This window comes from Schistosoma mansoni, chromosome 1, assembly GCF_000237925.1.
Source record: "Schistosoma mansoni strain Puerto Rico chromosome 1, complete genome".
Taxonomy (NCBI): Eukaryota; Metazoa; Platyhelminthes; class Trematoda; order Strigeidida; family Schistosomatidae; genus Schistosoma; species Schistosoma mansoni.
Genome location: NC_031495.1, coordinates 47,807,385 through 47,831,041, shown reverse-complemented (window position 1 = coordinate 47,831,041; position 23,657 = coordinate 47,807,385). Strand labels below are relative to the sequence as shown.

The 23,657-nt window shown below is 30.8% G+C and overlaps 1 protein-coding gene across 1 annotated transcript in view; it reads right to left on the bottom strand.

Annotated features, from left to right (window-relative positions):
• Window positions 1–1,517: 1,517 nt before the first annotated feature.
• Smp_169350 (hypothetical protein) overlaps window positions 1,518–23,657 on the bottom strand; it is a gene marked incomplete at both ends in the record, with an annotated part of 39,430 nt that continues 17,290 nt past the window's right edge. The window contains one exon of the mRNA XM_018794648.1: window positions 1,518–2,250. Within this exon, the coding sequence (XP_018649039.1) occupies window positions 1,518–2,250 (733 nt within the window). The remainder of the gene's footprint in view (window positions 2,251–23,657) is intronic.

Here is a 23,657-nt window from a genome sequence, read left to right as displayed (position 1 = left end):
ATTCACATCCCTATTAGCCATATATTTATTGTGTTGCAGTTGAATGTTTCCAAAAATCATAATTTACTACCATTAATGACTCTATCTCATGAACTCAAATAAAATAACCTTCTCGCTTTACTGAAGGTTGTCTTGATGTGTTTTGAATCGCGGTTATTATCAATCATAGTGTTAGTTCTAGAGTGATCAACAGCTTAACAATATGGAATCATTTACTTGTCAATTGAAATATTTATTGAGTAAAATAAAAATTGTCTTACTTAAAGTTAAAAATGCTATCGATTCTAGGGATTTGTGACGATTGTAGCATTTCTACAGTTGAATTGACGAGTTGATCTAAGCTAGAACGCCATTGAAAACCTTGAAGCACTGGACGGCCATTCCGTCCTAGTATGGTTCTTCTCAGTGGTACCCATAGACGATCCCACACACGGGACTCGAACTCAGGACCTTCGATCTCACTTGTGGACGCTTATCTCCTAACTACTAGGTCGACATCCAACAGTGTTAATGTCTAACCTCGATCGTTCTAATGAGAAGCCGTGGCCAGTGGAGTTCGATCCGTGTCGGATGTAAGACAGTTGTTCACCTCAGACAATAAATGAAGGATTACGCAAGATCATGGATGGATCGGAGTTAGACATTAAAGCCGTTGGATGCCAGTTTAGTGGTCTAGAAGCTAAGCAATCGCACTGGAGACCGAAGGTCCTGAGGTGGAGTTCCAAGTGTGGGATCGTGGATGCGCACTGCTAAGTCTCAGGCCGAGACGAAATGGCCTTCCAGTGCTTGCAGGTCTTCAATAGTGGCCTAGCATAGATTGGCATGTGAATTAAACCTGAAAAATATTAACTGGATTCTATCAGTTGATAGCTGAAAAATGTTTTGTCACTGTACGATCGTTGTAGATTATTAAGAAAGCAAATTTAAGAATTGTTTAGATAAATAATAAATCAGTCCATATGTTTGGAAAATATCTCAAAATTTAACCAACTGATTTAACAATTCAATTTTGTTTCATTCAGTATGATATAATCAGATCTATGTTACACACTTGCTACATGACTCATAAAATAGCGTCTGAAAATACAATTGAAACAAAAGTTTTAATATTATCACAAATCAGTGATGACGACAATATCCTGTATGGTCAAGTTAATAATAATAATAATGACAGTATACAGTCATTTAACCAATCGGATACAGGACATCGATCCGTAGTTGATAAAACCAAATGCTCAAAGTAATTACTGATTTAAATCCTTAGTTGTTTCTGGAATCAGCGTAGCATGCGCGACCGAACAGCTATGAGATTTGACCTGTATGGTAAAATGTAGAATCTTATTGTATATTTTCTATGTTCACGTGTCACTACCAAGAATCTTAATCTTTGAACCGATTATAGCAGTCGTATGGTTGAGAAATGAAATCACAGCAAAAAATAAACGTAATAATTTATACTTCTGGCAATTACGTAAAACACCTTTAGGAAGCATCTTTACAATGGTTAAAGAAGAGTGTTAAGATTTGCAAACCAAATGACAAAATCCTAAACTTACCAACTGAAGTGGAGAGGTTTTCTCTCTTGATGATTCCCAGAGAATTTGCTGTTGTTTTGCAGCCGATATCAAACCGTTTTCAGCAGCCCACCGAATAGATCGTGAATAATCGGGGCAAGATAATTGAGACTTGTTTTTGATCGCTTCACAAACAGGATTCAGGTGTTGAAATTCAGTTTCACGATTACCTAAGTGTGCATAAAGTGAACTTTCACCTAATTTATGATTTGTGTCAACACGAATGTAATTTGAATTTGTCTGTAAACTCCTTTGTATTCCAATTTGGTGGTAGATTGCAGTGTTTGGATGGTTAGAAACTGCAGGAAAATATGTTCTTTGTATTATATGTTGACCAGATGGTATAAAAGTCAAATTATTCAGTAGTTTATGGTCTCCTTGAGTGTGAGGGTTAGTAAATGTGCTTGTTGATCCAGCGCTTTTAGATAGTGTGGTTTGATATAAAGGCTCTTGGAGTTTATTTACCTCGTTATTCGAGCCTTGTGAATAGTGTGGAGTATGATTTTCAGTTCTGAAATGATCGTTTAGTAATTTGAATCCTAATGCTTTATAATTCTGAGGTGAATTTTGTAATGAACTTTCAAGTCGAAAAATATGCTGTGGTCTTGAATTATCTGAAACAGGTATATGATGTAACCGAGTTGGCTTAACACCTTGGACGTTTGACTGCGATGTTCTGTAATAGAATAAAAGTACAGATTTGTGCATATATAAGTAAAAAACACTATGTATTTTAAAATTTAGTTGAAATTTCAATGTTTGGGTAAATCGGAGACTTTACGTAATGTTAAGACTTTATCTGATATCAATTCATTGTAAAATTTATGAACTGCTTCACTCAACCAATAAGAAAACAGCCTTGATTATTTGACAGTAGTCTTATACGCTGACTCACAATCAGTTATTTCTAGAATATAAGCAAGTTTTGGTTGACAGCTATCACAATTGAGTTTGCTTTTATCAATTTAATCTACAAATGTATTATTTCATAAATGCTGGAGAGTCCAATCCAGCGCTTCCAGGTTTTCAATGATGGTCGAACATTGATAGGTATATGATCTCAATAAAAGCTGAACAATCTCTGAAACCCTATATTGATAATTCAATGAGGTGTTGAGTTTCCTGTTGTTTAGATGATGAGCCTCCGCTGATTTACCAACTTCTCACGTCATAGTTTATGTTTGAATGTTCTACACGGGAAGGGAAAGGACTGTAAGCATAAGTTTTATTTTATTATGACCTCGTGGTCTGGATGTTTCAATGTTTTGGGTCTGCAGCTCGAACTTTCCGGGGCCATTTTTTCTCCAAAACTTATGAATTATTTGACTAGATGTTAGTATTTACCTTTAACATTATTCATTTGACTGAGAGCTAAATCGTTATTAAAATCATTCGAATTAGCTGTGAAGTTCTAAGTAAACTTAAGAACTAAATGAATAATTATAATTATCTTATAATACCACTTTTTATTTAACAAAATCATCTAGTTCCTGCCTTACAAGTGAAAAATATTAAAATATGCGGAGTGATGAGTAAGATTGTAGTTTGACTGAGGTTGTGTTCTCTGAGTTAGCTATTTCATTTGCAGAGCTTTTGTTATTATTCTGAACAATATCTTCATGTGTCTTCAAATGAAGTTGGGACTGAATTATTTTATTTTATTTAAACACATAAATATTGGTACAAGGAAGCACCAGATACATATGCGCCGCACAAATCTCATTCGATTTGTGTGAGGGTTGTGATACTGCCCAGGTGCCCAAACTGAAGCAGGTGGTTTTCTTAGGGAACCACACCCTGAGCCTTTGACCTAAAGGTCTGATCCACAAGGCAGTGGAGCATCGTAAGGAGATACAGTCCCATGATAGCCGGTGACCAACGATTGATTCATACGCCATTTGTTCCCTCAGGATACTGGAGCCCATGTGCGCCATTGGTTTGGAATCAGGGTTTTCCAACTCCCCTAGGTGAACTCGCCGTGACTGAAGATGTTAACCGGAATAACAATGTGTTATTACTACATTGTGAAGAAGAATAAAACCTCCGTTTAATAATTTATTTGCCCCTAATGATTTTTTTAAAAATAATAAGGTCTTTCTTCTAAAAAAATAGAAGCGCACATTTCCATGTAAACTGTAAGCACATTATAATCATTAAGGCAAAATAAACATCAAGAGAACTATGAAACAGAAGTGTTGTTATAGAATAAACATTGATTTTTATATTAGCAATATTTGTATGAAATTAGATTTAGGCACTATCACATGCTACTTATATAAGTACTATGAATAATAAAAATGGAATAATAATTCAATAATTTGATGGGGAGACGAATTCAACTTTTATATAGTATCTAACTACTTCATTACATTGATAAAATTCAAATACACGTAGGAATATCAAAACTATTTAAGAACATCTTTGACTTTGTTTTGTCGAAATAGTAGGAAAGTAGATGCTACCCACATGTAAATTGTAAATATTAAAGGCATTATGAATCATGGATAAAAAACCCAAACATAATGTAATTTGTAAATGAATTTAGATATGTACACAAACAGAACTGGCCAATATTATCAACTACTTTCCCTGAGTATTTTTATCCTACTTGTGAGATTGTTAGACAGTTGTTTAGTTATACTAAATTATTTGTCTAATTAAACTACATATATGAATGGTCCAATTACTTGTTAGTGAACATTTGTCAAGTGATTGCTAATTGAATACTATCCTTTCTTATTAACACATATATTCAGCATTTCTGGTATCAGTCTATCTTTGTTTTCCAAAACCTTTCTGAAGTATTTTGAATCTTTCAAAATTGGTCATGTGTCCTGTTTCTAATGAATGTGACACTATCACCGACCTATTCTCAAGTTTCTTCAGATCAACTGAGGAACATATTTCAAATATTGTTTGTGTTCCTTCAACCTCCTATTCAATTGTCTATAAGTTTCTCCTATATAGTTTGCATTACAATCATGACAGTTGATCTCACAGAAAACATTCTGTTGCTCTCCCTTTAGAAACTAGAAAAATGTTTCTGCACACATAAAGAAAGATGCTGTATATATGTGTTAATAAGAATGTTCAATAACAAGTAATTGAATCCTTTCTCTATCCAACATGCATCGTTATTCTGATATTTTAGCATCATAATCATGTATATGATAGTTTTTATTTTACATACACATCAACGACTCAGAAACAATTTCAACTTTCAACTTACACTTTTATTTTACTTTTTCCTCCATATAAAAACACTAACACCTAATATAAACTAATAATAACTCAATTTTACCCATACGCTCACACACGTAAAATCATCCATTGTCTTATTTTCACATTGTGAACTTTTCACATAATTCACATTTAATTGACTCATGTTATCCTACCTACTGAAGTCAACATTTATATATAACTGGATAAGCACAGTAAAAATTTAAATTTGATTGTTGAATCATTAAATATGTTGTTTTGATAATTTTGATTTTTATCAGAATTGGGTTTTGTGGAGATTTTAGTAATTTTATATAGTTGAGATCATGAGTCAATTGAAGCTAGACAACCATGGAAAACCTGGAAGCACTGGACGACCATTTCGTCCTATTGTGGGACTCCTCAACAGTGCGCTTCCAGGTTTTCAATGGTGGTCTAGTTTTAATTGACCCATGATCTCAACTGTATAAAATTACTAAAATCTCCACAAAACCCCATTCTGGTAATGATCATATGCTCACTAGTGACTGGCTCCATGAGGTAATTCCTGGAGTTCTAGTGAGAAGTAGTAACCGGTGGATTTCAACCAGGTCTGTTGTGAGATATCAACTCACTGAAGACATTGATGAATGGTTGCTTAACTTTGTGGATTGGTTAATGTTAGACATTAACACTGTTGGATGAGTACCAGCTCAGTGGTCTAGAGGTTAAGCGTTCGCGTCAGAGACTGGTAGGTCTTGGGTTGGAATCTCGTGAGGCGGGATCGTGGATGCACACTGCTGAGGATTCCCACAGTAGGACGAGTTGGCCGTCCAGTGCCTCCAGGTTTTCCATGGTTGTCTAGCTTCAACAGACTCATGATTTTAACTATATAAAATCTTGATTTTGATTATTACCCTGACGACATCCAGACAAGTTTGTTGATCGAAACATTGGAACTATTTAAATTTTAATCACTAAGATTATTCCAGATAGAATTTTTCTAGAAAAAAAACCCCACAAACAATCGATTTTTGAAACCGCAGTTGTTTTTTTACATTCGAAAGTCAATTATTTGTCCGGATGTGTTTCTTTATCAATAAACATAATAATACTTGTATAAGTTTAAAATATGTAAGCAATTTATGCTTGTAATGTATTCAGTTGTTTCATGTTTAGATGAAAGAAAACTGATTTAAATGTTTCATGTTTTATTTGATAAAGACACAAACATTAGCTAGTTAGTAATGAAAATCTATAAAAAGAAACTGTCACCTAATTATAAGGGTAACAATCAGGGTAACAACATAGTTTACAACTCTTTAGGAAAGTATCATTAAAATAAGCTGGTTTTTAATACTTACTAACAATTGTTATTGTTTCTATAGGTAGAATATGCATCATTCATATTTCGAATGCATTATACTCCTATTAGTACTATTCGCCTTTCATATTCGCAAGATATATGAAAGAAGAAATGTTACAGCAAGATTTTATAATGTCCAAATGAGAAAAAAAAGATTTAGAAATAACTAAGAAAATCATACACACAAATGAAAAAGACATTTTAAACATTAACAACTTATTCTTTATTTAGTTATTTAAACACAATAATACTATTGTTGTGTGGTCTACTTATATCCACATAAGTAGTATATAGTGATGGTCAGACATAGAATGTATTTTGGCAGAAGATAGAAAAGGAAAGAACTGAAATGGAGCGAAATTGGTAGGAAAATGCATGAACAATGAAATTAGAGAAGTTGGATTGATACTTACAGAAGGAACAGTGAAGATTGGGAGAATTGATTGTTATTTTGCGAATTACTAGTTTGCTGTATGGTTATCAGATCTTAGTGAGATAGTTTGTAATTTGTGCTTAAATACATTCGATTGTCCCCACTCCTGTTCTTTTCACTACACTATATATACAGAACAAAATTCAATGATGCAATATCAAAATATTTTACATCTACCAATGAAATTTATCGGATATTAACGTTTTCAAAATGATTATTGGATTTTCTCCTTCACTATTGTTATTAGACAGTACAGCTATCTTTATTCGAGTAGCAGAAATGAAAAGTGATGATTGAAAATTGTCTGTTTGTTAAATAGTTTATTTTTTGAGAGCAAATAATTATTTAACAATCTATCTTCATGGTATTTTAGTGGTTAGTGAGATGTTGGAGAAGATTTGTAGCTCAGGTGGATTATTTTGGTGGAGTTTTGTTCTCTGAGCTGGATGGTTTGGTCGTGGAGCTTTCATCGTCCTTCTGAACGACATGATCAGCAAAAACTTTAGGTAGTGGTTAGTAGATAAATGAAAAGTTAAATATTTGAGAAAAGAATTTTATAACACAAACGTTATGTAAATACACGGTGTTAACTAACCATATTTATCATTTCAGTTAACACTGACATACACCGCTAAGTTCAATGAGATCTTTTAAAGTTCTGGGAAATACAAAAATGGAATGTTAAGCAAAAAGCAAAAATCTTCAGAAATAATAAACATCAAGAAACTGTATACTGTTATACTGAAGAACTAAGCGTTCTGACTAATTATGCATTGGTGTTAATCTAATACATACATATAACTTCGTAGAAAAAAAACGGTAAAATATACTCAAATAGATTAAAGGTTACAAGTACTGTGCTTCAGAATGTATTACAGTTATCAGTGCATTAGTATTGATTACATCTTCAGCCCCAAAAAATGAAAATGGTAAACTTCACAACTTTGAAGAAACGTTTCGTAATTACTATTACGTAATAATTACAGACTTTTAGGATAACAGATACTTTAAAATCTCGAACTCACTTCTAATTATAACTTGTCGTAAGTACATAACTGAATAATTTACTATTTTTCTTAGACTTCCGAAGTAAAAATATGGCAAGGCTAAAACCAGGCGTACATTAAAACGCAAATCAATTAAGCTCAATAAGCATTCCTTTACTTCTATTGAATGTTTTATCCTAAAATACGATGATAATTGGACAGGAACGTTTGATTCTCTTATAAAAAGGTATTCAATTTCTATTGTATTTATACAATTACATCATTGACTTGTATATAATTAGTTTATTATTAAAATCTTTAAATGATAACTATCATTGAACAAAAGGTAAATTTAAATATGAGTCAAGTAAAGAACAATGAAATAGAATGAGAAAAAACTAACTCATGAACTTAGATAAGAACTTTCGTCTAAATTAGAGTGAATAGTTTCACAGTATTTGGGCGCCAAGTTGATGTAAGACATTAAATAGGAATAATATATTTGTAAAATCTCAGCAAAATGAATTTGAAGTAAATCCAACGTTTAGCCTGTTAATCTGGTTCAAGCTTTTTCAAGGAAATATTTCTTTGAACTTAGATTGGAAGTAAATCAACGATTGTATACACTTTACAATAATAAATACAAATAGATAGTTTTTCCTCTAAAAAAAATTTCAAAACTATGCACAAGTTAAATGTTCAATACATTTTCATACCATTTAAATGTTAAATTCTCTGAATATAAAATAGGTTTCGATAAATAACTTAAGATTTAACCGCCAAAATCAAGAATGTTTCCATTTAGTTAGATTTGTCGAAGTCATAACGACTATGAATATTATTTAGCCATTTTGTATTAGTTTATCAAATCACATATATAACTTCAAAGCAATTCATCATATAGTGGAGAAGATTCGTAGCTCAGGTGGATGAGTTTGATGGAGTTTTGTTATCTGAGCCGGATAAAAATGCAGTTTTTGTATAGAAATCAACTTGTATGTTCAATATTATTACTATTGCCAAGTTGAAATAGAATGAAAACATTCTCAAAGTCTCTCATAATGACTCAAACCATTTTATTTGCATAAGACTACATCGTGAAATAAAAATATTTTATACAAAAGGTTTTACAATCTTATACAGTACACGTCTTTGATACATGTAACTTACCATAACATAATGTGCAAGCTTACTTAAAATATTACATAATTCGATAAATTTATCCAGTTCATTGTAGCGAAAATTACATCAAGTCAGGATGTAATCGTGTTTAAGTTTACTGATGATATATTGACAAATTAACAAATTAACATCTTATTGTAAACACTAGAATAATGGGTTTACCTATATCATTTTCAGATTTTATAGTGGTCTATAATATATATATATAGTTCGAAAAAGGATTTTAAATTTGTAGTTAGGACTTATTTTTCGTTCTTAGTGATTATCTACTGGCTGTGGACTACAAGGCATACATTTTAAAATAATCATTTCACATTATCTGTTTTCTGCCAAATGTATTTGTGTGAATTGCTCGACTGACAAATAAATAATATTGAATACAGTTGAAATCATGAGTCAATTGAAACTAGACCACCATGGAAAACCTGGAAGCACTGAACGACCGTTTCGTCCTATTGTGAGACTCCTCAGCAGTGCGTATCCACGATCCCGCCTCACGAGATTCCAACCCAGGACCTATCGGTCTCGCGCCAGAGCACTTAACCTCTAGACCACTGAGCTGGTCGGCATCCAACAGTGTTAATGTCTAACTTCAACCAATACACGAAATTGAGCAAGCATTCATCAATGTCTTCAGTGAGTTGATATCTCACAACAGACCTGGTTACTGCTTCTCACGATAAGACAAAATGGCCATCCAGTGATTCCAGGTTTTCCATGGTTGTCTCATGATTTCAACTATATAAAATTACTAAAATCTCCACAAAACCCCTTCTGAAAATAATATTGTATTAAACTATCGAAATTAAATTCTCAAACCTTTTATTTATTATTATTATTATTAATGTTAATGAATTTCATCCTCCAGTTAAATATACTATTTTTATGTTATTCTCATTTTTTTTTCTTTGAAGTAAACGAACTGGTATTATCTGAATGTATCCTAATGAATAACTATAATGCCACAGCTTAATAATTCCGCATATTTCTAATTTAAATGTAATATATTCGTACTTAAGTCAAGATTAACGTTTTCTCAAACCAACTAGTCTTATATTAGGAATTAGAAAACGCTGCAAAGCTTTTATATACAAATAGGAAATATTGATTACCCTACAGGTTTTAAATTTTAACCAAATACTAACCGTAGAGACCAATTCTACATAGTATTGTTAGATATATTTGTCTTAAATTAAAAATTGAATAAATCCTCTACTTAATTCACTTCTCATCGTATAGTATCCCTTTCTTGACAGTACATATCCAAAGTAATTTCTCTACTTTACCGGAAAAGAAACTTATAGTTAGATTTGTACAATAGTTATGATGGTTAGGAAAATTAATTTTAAAAATTTACTACAGTACTGTACTACTGATAAATCTGTAAAAATGTGTTACACTATTTTTTTTACTTAAAATAAAATTATACTAATCAGTCAATTTATCATTTTAATGAAAGGATATATAGTTACATTGAATAATAGACAACAACCATCTTTAGTCAATCAAAATTATTATTGTTTATTTTTATAATTAACAACTAAACTGATATGATAGTAACTACTATTTATGTGTGAAAGAATGTATATATATATAATGGTATTCTATAAGAAAGTAAAATTTTTCTTTTTTTTATACTGCCTAGTAATTAGTCCAATATTAACGTTATTCTAAAGAATATATTACCCCTAAGAATCATATTTAGAATGTTTCTTCCACTTCACGATTATGATGCTGGTAAATGAAAGGTTCATTTTCTCTCTCTCTCTCTTTCTCAAAAATGGGATATTCATGAAAGAGAAGATAATCTTCCGGAAATTAAAATGAATTATTTCTATATATGTTTTAACACGAAACAACGTTCTTTACAAACGTGTTGTTCACTCTAATAACTAACTTTTATAATTAAAGATAGTGAAAAAATCTTTATTTTACTCTTGTGTATTAGGTCTGTTGGGAGATATCAGTTCACTGAACACATTGGTGAATTGTTGCTCAACTTCGTGGATCGGTTGGAGTTAGACATTAACACCGTTGGATGCCAACCAGTTCAGTGGTCTATCGGTTAAGTGCTCTGGAGCGAGACCGATAGGTCCTGGGTTCGAATCTCACGAGGCGGGATCGTGGATACGCACTGCTGAGGAGTCTCACAATAGGACGAAACGGCCATCCAGTGCTTCCAGGTTTTTTGTGGTGGTCTAGCTTCAATTGACTCATGATTTCAACTATATATAAAAAATTACTAAAAATCTTCACAAAAAACCCCTTTATTAGGATTATTGTTTACTTAGTGAAAATATTGTATGTTGCTTCTTGCATCACATGTTTTAATAAGCATCGATTAAACATCAAATAAAACACCACTGAAGGATACACAAACAAAGAATGATTTTTTTAAAAAAAAAAAGAACAAACAAAGTAGATGAATATAACACTCATAACATCATGTGCAATTTTTTATCGTTTTATTATGAAAGCATATGGATATCTCATTTGTTTGTTGTTACTTGAACAGAAAAATATCTTTAATAGTTGAATTCATGAGTTAATTGAAGCTAGATCACCACGAAAAACCTGGAAGCACTGGATGGCCGTTTCGTCCTATTATGGGACTCCTCAGCAGTGCGCATCCACGATCCCACCTTGTGAGATTCGAAACGGCGGTCTAGTGCTTCTAGGTTTTCCATAGTGGTCTGGTTTCAATTGACTCATGATCTCAACTATATAAAGTAAAAATTTGTCAATGAAATAAATCCTTTTAATATTTGCACATCTATTCATAGTTCAGTATCGGAAATAAATGTATCTTGAATCATTACATAGTTTTGTATACTGCATTTAATGCAGGTAAAAAAGCCGGAAATGATGAGAATTTCTCGTCACATCATACTAAACGATCTAAACTGTATATCGATCGTAGTTAAATCAGTAAAAATAGAGAACATTAATCATACATTAAATTTTTGTAGACATCTATTACAATTTCTAAAAAATTTTCAACTGAATAAAATATATAATGAAACGGTGGATTGAGAAATCAGTCTCTAGGCTCACAAAAAGAACAAGTAATTTAAGAAAAATAAATAATTCAGTTTTATCAGTATGGGGATTTGTAGAGATTGTAATATTTTCACAGTTGAATTCATGAGTTGATCTAAGTTAGAACACCATTGAAAACCTGGAGGTACTGAAATGCCATCTCGTCCTAGTATGAGACTCCTCAGCAGTGTGCATTGATAATCCAACACATGGGAGTAGAATCCAGGACCTTCGGTCTCGCGCATGGACGCTTAACCATGGAGGTTTGCTCAAGATTATGGATGACTGAAGTTATACATTCACACATTCGGGTGCCAACTCAGTGGTCTAGAGATTAGGCGTTCGCTCGTGAGATCGGTGGCACTAGGTTCGATTCCCATATGAGGATCGTGGTCGGCACTGCCGAGGAACCCCGCACTAGGTTGAAGTGACCGTTCAGTGCTTTCAAATTTTAAATGGTAGTGAAAATTCTGTTTTACTTGAATACATACTCAAATCTATTTTCTCATAGACAAACGAAAAATTCGATGCATCAAAAGATGGATGGCTATGTAATTGACGTGAGTGTATGAACAGGATCTGAATATAGTATGCTAATCAAGGCCCATGTCGGCGACAACCCATATTTGCTGGCCAAAACTGTATCTCAACTATCGATGACAATAATTCTTCGGGGATTATTAGATAACATTTGTAAAGTATTTGATTTACAATGTCAGCCAACAGTTTTATATTAAAATATATTGCTACGTAATTTCATCAGTTCACGTGTTTTATAATTAATTTCAGATATCGTTTTTAGAATAAATAATGATAAACAACTATTTAACTATGCACAAGACGTGTAGTATGTATGAATTGAAATTAAACAAAGAAAATGTGACATTATCTATTATTCATAATATGTATTAAAATTAATTAATATTCTACCTGTATATTCAAATAAGGATATAAATACTAATATCAGAAGGGGTTTTTGTCGATATTATGGTAATTCTAATAGTTGAGACCATTAGTCAATTGAAGCTAGACCACCATGGAAAAGCTGGAAGAACTTGACTGCTGTTTCGTCCTGTTGTGGGACTCTTCAGCAGTGCGCATCCACGATCCTGCCTCGTAAAATTCCAACCCAGGACCTATCAGTCTCGCGCGCGAGCGCTTAACCTCTAGACCACTGAGCTAGTCGGCATGCAACGGTGTTAATGTCTAACTTCAACCAATCCACGAAATCGAACAACACAATAGGACGAAACGGCCATCCAGTGCTTCCAGGTTTTCCATGGTGGTCTAGCTTCAATAGACTCATGATCATCTATTAAAATATAAATATTAGTTCATACAATTCTTGACTACATACTATGGCATAACAGTATTGATTGTTTTTTTATTTCAAAGCTTGGTCGAATAACATATAAACATAAGAGTTTCACAACCACTCTATCTAACGTAGACCGTTTATTCAAAAAACAACTATACATTTACTTCCATATTTTATACCACCAACAAATGTACATATATTTAACTCTACGCTTCTTGATTACATATTGTTTTATATCCACTAAAATACACGCAAATACACACGAGTATATTTCACATAGAATCAACTTTGACGTGGAATGATTAGACGCTTACTTAATCAAACTTATTTTGATTGCTTTAAGAATATTCTTCTTTGCCTTTTATCTACTTTTTAAACTTATGTTACTCAAATTTTCTATATATATTTATTGTGTGAAGAAATGATTTATACTAAACTGTAAAATTTCGAAAATTCAGTTTTCTACTCATTCGGAGTATTGCACATATTGTAGTGAACAGAACACTGGTTGGGGACAATCAAATGTATTTAAGTAAAAATTACAGACTATCTCAGTAAATTATGATAACCATACAATGGACAGTTAATTTGCAAATTAGCAACCAATTGTGTCAATCTTCACTGTTTTTTCTCTAATTCCATTGTTCATGCATTTTCCTACCGATTGTGCTTCATTTCAGTTCTTTCCTCATCGGTCTTCTGCCAAAATACATTCTATGTCTGACCAACACCATAAACTACTTATGTGGATATCAGTAGACCACACCACAATATAACATCGTTCTTATTATTAACTACTGCTGATTGATAGCTAAAAACACAAATAAATTTTTTAAATCCAATTTGACAAAAAAAGTACTCATAGCATTCTTTGAAAATTCTTCATGTCTCTATTATTTTTCTGTTTTCAAATTTATTTCAATGGATTATACTCCTTCAATAACATCTTCAAACCCTAATCTTTCGGATTACTGCTCATACTCTTACTACTTCTACCACTATGGGATTTGAATCGACAACTGCATCTTTGTACTAATGTGGTACGGTAATTTGAACTGATGTATGTACATAAGAAGTTCTACGTTGTGACTGACTTTGAAAATATGAACCAATTCTGAAATCAGAGAACACTATCATTGATATATGTGTGGAATAATTATTGTATCGCTATATGAAATACTTTAATAGTTTTTTTTCATTCTTTAATATAAATAACCAAAAATGAAATATCAGAAGGTGGTTTTTGTGGAGATTTTAGTAATTTTATATAGTTGAGATCATGAAGTCAATTGAAGCTAGACCACCATGGAAAACCTGGAAGCGCACTGCTGAGTAGTCCCACAGTAAGACGAAACGGCCGTCCAGTGCTTCCAAGTTTCCTATGGTGGTCTAGCTTCAATTAGAATAATGATCTCAACTATATACAAAAATGAAATAATCAGAGTTTTAAGAATAAGAAATCCTCCATAAATCTTTTTGAGATGGAACTTTAATGTACATGAATCATAGAATAAATGGCTAAATATCATAAAATACGCCTTATTTTATAGGTTGATTTAAAAAAATAATTTAACTAACCTGACAAAAAATAACTCCTTGTTTTATTATACAAAATAAAAATATCACCCAGATACTGTATTGAGTTTTCAGATGTTATGCAACTTTAAACAAAGTTGTGTTTATTATTATTATTATTATTATTATTATTGGTTATGATAAATATTCCTTAACATGATTACAATATGAATTCATTGAAATTAAACTCTTTGAATAGAAGCATATAAATAGAGTCATAGAGCTCATTTTAATTCCAGTGATATAATATAAAATTTTCTCAATATTTCAAGTATCATCTACAGGTTATTATGTTTCTAGTTTAATAATCGCATCCTTCAGTTGTATTTGTTTTCTTTTAACATTCATAACATGTTAAGATTGTCTACCAATGTTATCATTAGTGTTGGTGGTAGTTATCTTGTTTTATTATTCGTTTTGTTACCATGATTACAATGATAAAATTTTAAGATCAAAATCCAATTACAACATAGATTAATCTAGGTGACATATACATAGGAAAAACAAACCGAAAATACAGACATGCTTTTATTATTATTTTAATGAAACTAACTATTCTTAATTATGATTGGTTGATACGGTCTTTTATATATATATATATATATAACAGTGCCGGTTTTACATTCAGATTAACAGTGCCGGTTTTACATTCAGATTTCAGTAGTTCCTTAAAACTGATTGAAAGTCATTAGGTTAAACAACATTATCCTTTCTACATTTTTAGTACTAACTAGTTCAGGTCAATAAACGACATTGAAATATATGAACAAATGGCAAAGGTTATCTGTTAAAATGTTCATATTTAAGATAATTCGATTATTATATTAAGGTTGTTTATCTTTGTATTGAATAGATAGTCGATTTGTTGAATCGTAAATGTTTGAATAAAGTTTAGTAAGTGTCATTCCTAAACAAGTCAGTGTTCGAAATACACTTGTAATCTATAGAAAGTTTACAAAAATTAACTTAATGGGATTTCATGCATCCAAGCTACAAGTGCACAGAAATTGACTTGCAAGTTGATCGATTCAACACGTCCGCCAATATAAGTTTTTATATAGTAAACTTATCCCTACACTAAAAAGGTATATTTAAAAGCTAATCATTTACTCGAAGCGTAGAACAGTTTTAATTAGCCTTGTCAACCGTTATGTCATTACTACAAGGTAATATAAAATCTTTCTGAAAGGATAATATGCAAATTATCAGTTTCCTAATGCTCATTATTTCATCTCAACTCACTGACAAATGCTGATAAGAAATATGAAGTTTAATTAGAAATTTTTATAAACCATAAGCTCTTGTTTTGACCACAAATCTTCTTTAGTCATTTAACATGGCTGAAGCATACAAATGATTATTACTTAAACTATAAGCAATGTACCGAGCTTTCAACTACTTAATATCTATGATAATTATATTATTGGTTGATATTACACGACATTCAGGTATCAAGATTCACTAAAAATTCCGGCTGTGATACAACAAGTCAATATGAATCATCGCTCTTCTCTTAAAACTTTTTTATAGAGCTATACATTTTCACCGTGAGCAACCGATTAACTAGCACTCGACATATTTGAGGTTTTTATTCTTAAATACACCAATAAAGTTTGGATAACACATTATATCCAATAAGTCAGAAATAGTTTAGTTAGTTTTATCGATTTTTGGTTAATGAAGTATTTTAAGCTAGATCTGAAATACTATTACCGTTCATTGATCTGAATTGTCATTGGTATCTGTTGGATGGTAACGCGCCAACGTTTTTCTGACTAATCAATAAATGTACATCAAATAAAAAGTACTTAGTACCAAACTCCTTTGTTAGGCGGTTGGAGGCAGTCAACAGGAAATCTTACAAAGGATGTGAGCCAGTGCCATATACCTTTATATTCTGAGACATTATCACTCAGATATTTATAGCAGAACTGAGGTTCAGAGATTTTTGTCTATTCACTTCAATTGAATGATATCTCAATATAGTGTAGGTGATTTTGAGTCACTATTAATAGTAGCTAGTGCATAGCCTTACTAATAGAGTATCATAAATACTAACGGACTAAACAAACATGACGCTAATCACTACTCGATTGGTTAATCAGTTGCAACATTCGTTATTTTCAATTTGGAAATCCTCCATCTATTCAATGATATAAAACTAATAGGATAAACAGTAAATATTTAACTTATTAAATACTTTGGAAAAAAAGTTTTATTTCATCTTCCCGCATTTATTTTCGAGAGAAAGACAAACTTCTGTTGATTATCAAATTTTCATAATTGAAAGCGAGAGTCAATTAAAGCTAGACAACCAAGGAAAACCTAGAAGCACTGAACGGCCGTTTTGTTCTATTGTGGGACTCCTCAGCATTGCGCATCCACGACCTCGCCTCACGAGATTCGAACCCAGGACCTACCAGTCTCGCGCCAGAGCAGTTAACCAGGATTTCCTTGATGGTCTAGCTTCAATCGACTAACGCTTTCAACTATGAAAATACTAAACCTCCACAAAGCCCCTTCTGATTATCAAATTATTTATCTGTTTTATCTAATTGATAAAAATGATAAACATTTATGCAAGAGGTTTTAAAGGAAAAACTACCCTCTTATATACATACCTTGTTATTATTACCATCATCATCACAGATTAACATTTGTTTATTTTTCTGGCAAATTAATTCTTTCCCTGTTGTTTCTATCTAATTAAAATTAAATAGAATTTCTTAATCAACATTCAACTTCACTGTAATAACTCAATTTAATCAAAACGAAAGAAAAAAAAGTGTTTCTCTATTATTTTTTCCTACATTTGAGTAACACTTCACTAACCTTATCAAGTATCCCTTCAATACTTCCTTCTCTCTCTCTCTCCCTCTCTTTCTCTCTCTCTCCCCATATATATATATATATACTGTGTTTCTAGGAGTTTCGGTTATATTAAGAAAGAAAATTGGAAAGTGGAACAATCGATTGAATTAAATGTTTTCATTTATGATAAGATAAAAAGAAAGTTTTTATTTACTCTTTTGTAAAACTTACTTTACCTTGTTTTTATTATTATTTATTATCTATACTTCCATTTTTATTATTTGGTTAAATGACTCATATGTATTTGTTAATGGACAATCTCCATATAAATAGGTACATATTCAAAAAAGGGGAATATCTACATATAGATATATTGGCTTGTAAACCCTTGAATTGTAGTGTACATGAATGTATGATTTTATTTTTTTTTTGTGCATTGTCATGTTTAAAGTTGTCTCCATTATTTGGTACCTATAAATAAATTTTTGCCTCTGGTGCTTATTAATTGTTATTTGTTTTTTTTTTAATTTTTTTCTTCTTTTTTTTTGATTTTTGCTTCCTTGTTATTCTTTTTTTCTACTTTAAAATGATTTTACTCTCTTTTTATTTTGTTTACTTATTTTTATTATTATTAAACTAAACAATAATGAACAGATAGTGATGTGTCGTTTTTTTCTAGAAAAAGAAAACTTTTAAGAACATAATACTCTTTTTTATCAGCATGGCATTTATTATTAAATTGTAAAGAGAATTGTAGAGGTAGTTTTTTAACGAACACACTATTGCATTTTATTTATATTTCTTATATGAACGACCTAATCATTTCTATTAATACCCCATGTTTATACATATAATCATTATTAGTACGTATGAATCTATTATTAAGCACTAAAATACGTTAAATGAAATATTACTGTAAAGGTAGTTATTAGGTAACACTTCAAAAGAATATTTTATTGATTAATGGTAAGCAAAGATGGATAGTGGCTAGCAATGGAATCCAGAACGCACGTTTCTTCCTATTTGGGACTCGTCAGCTGGATATACCTGCATCTTAGAGTTGATGTTCACTCTGGGACTCTAACCCAGTACCTTTCGCCTCAAACACTATCGCGTTATTCACTCGGCCACTGAGTCCTGATAGCTTACCATGCTTGTGAATTTAGGCTATATCGAGACAATACGCACAATATGCACATATGCCCATTAGAGACTGACCAGTTGCAGTTCTAAAAACAGAAATGGGAAGATTCAAACAAACAATACTAAGTGTATTTTATTGATTGTTTGATATAATTTTAGGTATCATTATGAAGTTTTGATTTGATAATTTTGAATAAATTGAGCATTGTGTAAATTGTTATAAATAAATTAAAATATTTGTAATATCCCAGTGAGTAGGAAAATTAGGTTTTCTGATGTTTCGTGACTCAGTGTATTGTCATTATAAAGGTCACACATTTTTCATCATTAACAGTGCACACATACACACACACAAATTTACATAAATGTCGCTTACGAATCACCTTGACCGAAATGAAATGACATGACATTGATTTATTCAGAACTGTTTTTTGATTGATCACACCTAATATTCGTGTTGTTCCGTTGTACTATTTAAACTTGGATTAATGTTAATTTGGTTATTTATTCCCTGAAGAAGTGGCTTACATTGAGTCACGAAACGTCAGAAAATTTAATTTTTCTACTCATTGGGATATTACAAATATATTAATTTAGTTTGATATAATTGTTTCAGGTAAACATTCCAAGTTATTATGAAAGTGACACGAAATAAGCATTTAAGAAATGTTAAGGTATGATTTAATAAGAAATGATGAAAATTTCTAGTATACTACAGAATTCTCGATTGAATTTTTTTTGAGTAACAGTAGTATATAACTTGAAAGTTAAAATTTTATCAGTGTTATAATTGATAACTAATTTCCTTTAAACATTCTATGATTCCTTCAAATTTAATTTATTCTTATTATCATGTATAATATTTCATAAATCTTATTTTTGTTTAGGCATAATAGAGTGTGTATAACTTGGATACTAGATTATATTGTTTATATCCAATCAAGTTATTCAATAATTGAAATTATTGAACTGAAAGAAATAGTGAAAAAGATATGAAAGTTTAAAATAGTTTCATATTTGATCATCTTTACTTTTCATTTCTTAGTCATTTATGTTTCTAAATGTAATATTATATAACAGTTAATGTCAACAATCATAATCCTTGAAAGCTTTAAATAAATAGTAAAAATGAGAATTTTTATTTAAAAAAAAAACAAAAGAAAAATAGAATTAATTTTATTGTTACACTTAAGAAATCATGTTCATACTTAATATCTACATCTATATAGTAAACGCCATTATTCTTATTTTGTAATATTAATCATTAGACTTTACTGAGTGTAACTGTATATTCCTTAGACTAGTTATGTAACATTTTATAAGTAATATAAATTGTTACATTAGTGTAAGAGTTAGTTTTCTATAGTAATCGTAAAGTAAGCTTCCAAAAAAAACTTTCTCCGTATGTTCTTATATAGATTTAATAAAATATGAAAACTACTTAAAATATGTAATCAAAACTAAAGGTCCAATATAGAGGCTGATAAGTCCTGGGTTCGAATCTCACGAGATGGGATCGTGGATGCGCACTGCTGAGGAGTCCCACAATAGGACGAAACGGACGTCCAGTGTCTCCAGGTTTTCTATGATGGTCTAGCTTCAATTTACTCATGCTCTTAAGTATATAAATTTACTAAAATCTCCACAAAACCCCCTTCTAATAATAAAAAAAGCCCGATTAATCAATAATATGTTAATTGATTTTATCGTTTTAATTGGTTTAGTTAAATAAGATCAATTTTTATAAAAAAGAAAGATTCAAAAAATGTTCCTCTTTTCGTTTCCAATTATAATTTGATCAGAAATATAATATTTGTTTCATTTGAATAAAATACAATCAGCATGTTTCTTTCCTTTTAAAATATTATTACTTGTCCATTATACATGAAGCTATTTACATAATAAATATTGTTTGCAACTATGAAAATAATAATCATTCAAAGGGAAAAGAAGATTCCCTCCCCAAAATAGGAAAATTACTGATTACATGTTTAATTTCATTTATGTTATTGTTGCTGAGGGAATGATTTTATAATTAAATGAATGGATATTCAAATGGTATATATATATATATATATATATATATATATATATAATTTACTGCTGTTTTTCTAGTCAACATGATTGTAAGAAAAATTGATCTGTAAAAAAAGTGTACAATTCAATGCAATAATCAATAATTATTTTGGGGTTTCATTGAATTAAATTATCAATGGAGTTACTGAGTATGTACATAAATTGTAATCATCCTATCTTGAACCAGATTGAATACATATACTTGAATAATTATCGAAATAAATGTAATTTCATTCAGTATATACAAATACATTGTCGTATAACTTGGTACATTTTAATCATCTGTTAAACAAGTATTCCTTTTAAAGGAAATGTTTTCGGTGAAAATTATTGATAATTTGTTCCCTAATTCTCTATGTACTACAATATTAATAGCATACTTCCGTGTCATCTAGAAAAGTTAGGACAAAATGATTATCATAATTCACCATTGTTTTAGTCATTTATCACATGATATTAGATGATTATTATTATTATTACAACTTTAAACAAGGTTAATAGCAGTTGTGTGCCTTAACATATTTGTAAGCTCTTTCAGTGCATCTTCGAAATTGTTAATAATTAAAATTTCAGAAGATAAACTTGAAAATGAAGGATTGTTCAAAATGAAATTAGTGTTTATCAGTTGAAGAATATTCTCTATCAAAGAGCTGTAGACAAATTTTCTGTTCTAGTTTGGCGGGCAGGTGTTCATTACTGCTGGGTTCAAAGTTGGGCTAGATTTGTACTTAATCGTTTTTGAATTACAGCAAACTTCTGGATTGCAGTGTCTCATGATGAAATACTTCAAATGTCAACTTTTTTAAACTATCTAAACAACTACTTATTGCAATAAATTTTGAATGATAGTTTTACCATTATGTTTAAATAAGAATCTATAAGTTGGGTTGATACGAAGGTAATAGTCGATAGATTCAGGGTCTTGGCAAGACAGTATGAGAAACTGATGTTCAATCATTAAATACCTACCAATCTATGATAAATGTTGAAGATGTTACTCTCTAAAACCTGCTATGATGGTATCTATATTGCATTCCAAGTTAATATTGAAATCCTTCCATTTTCATCTTGATTTCATATGCATGACAACTAACTTTGCTTACTAACGTCTATGAATAGTAACTAGTGCTGATATCATTCAATGCAGAATGACTCATTCCCAGACATACGAACAACATTGCTGGAAGTAAACACAAACATAACGATAGTAGTTTCCATGTTTAACAGACACCAACTTTTTCAAGTGATTCCTCTGAATACCTGAGAATGATCGGCAATTTGGGTTTAAAAACGTTTTTATGTTCACAAAAATCTGATACAGATTACTTTTAATTAAGGTCCGAATAACTCATTGATTTAGTTTGAAAACTTTAAATCGCTCACCACGTTTTAAATACAACCGGTGTAAAATGCCAACTGTTGTCACTTAAGGTTGTTTACAGGAAGATTTTAGCATCCCTCCCAAAAGAAATATGGTTTTATTAATGTTCACTTGTCTACGTCATACTTAGTTTGACGAATGGTCTAGTAATACACTATAAAAATAAAAAAAATCTACATTTTATAATCTTTAAAAGGGCTATAATGCTATGGAGATACCGAAACTCGAGTTTTTCCCAAATTAACAGGATAAGAGTAATAAATATAAAAAAAAGTTGGTAAGTCCTTAAAAATGGTAGAATTGGAATATTTTTTATTTTCCTTCTCCTAAAATAGAACGCAGAATTTATACTCTTTGATAATTTATTTAAACCTAAGTCGAGATGTAATAATGCCTTAAGAAAATACATAATCTATCCGCTTGAATACATTTTATTTTTGGATTCAAAAATTCCAGATGAAAGGAATAACAAGCAGAAAAATCAGATTAAGTTTCAAATTATCTGTATTCTTTTTAAAATTGTAAAGATTAATATCAGTTTTATGATGAAACTCTATGAGTTAGCCAATATGAAATACATCTCTTCTATATTCAGCTTGATGAAATTTTTATCCCATTACTTGTATATAAATTTCTTGGTTGGATAGTGGCTAGCAGTAGAATTTAGGATGAGCGTTTTGTTCCATTAAAGACTCGTTAACTTCAAGTACCTACACCTCAGTGATAATATTAGCAGACGATGTAAATATTCCGAAAATGATTGATTAATTGTAGTTCTTAACGTCAATGGGAAGACTTAAACAACAAATATAAGAAAATAAACTTTTCTCAAAATGAAATCAACAATTTACTATCTATTTATACCTTTTTTGTCAAATAAAACAACTTCAGTAGGCAGGTAGTTAGGTGGGAAGGTAGGTAAGTAGGTAAGATTACAGTAAATTAATCATTACAAATAGTATTTTTCTAAATAAAAGGACAAATATTTATTAATGAATATTTCTTACCTTTCTACTTATTATGATTATTCATTATAGTAGTATTGTAGTTAACAAGAACACGGATGGGGAAAATCGAATGTATTTAAGCAAAAACTACAAACTATCTCACTAAATTCTGATAACCATACAGCAACAGTTAATTTGAAAAATAACAATCAATTGTCTTAATCTTCACTGTTCCTTCGGTAGATATCAGTTCATCTTCTTTAATTCCATTGTTCATGCATTTCCCTACCGATTGCGCTTCATTTCAGTTCTTTCCTTATTGGTCTTCTGCCAAAATACATTCTATGTCTGACCATCGCCATATACTACTTATATGGATATAAGTAGACCACACTACAGTATAATAAACTTTTCATTAGAGTTTTCTTTTCAAGAATTATTAATTGTACAGACTTAAAAATTCTATAGAAAATCACCTCTATTATTATCTATTGCCTTGAGTTATACACTTTAATAACATTATTAAATATAATTATATTTCAAATTTATTTGGTATTGTTTGTTTGAATCTTCCCATCGATGTGTTAGGATTGCAACTGGTCAGTCTCTAATGGGCATATGTGCATAC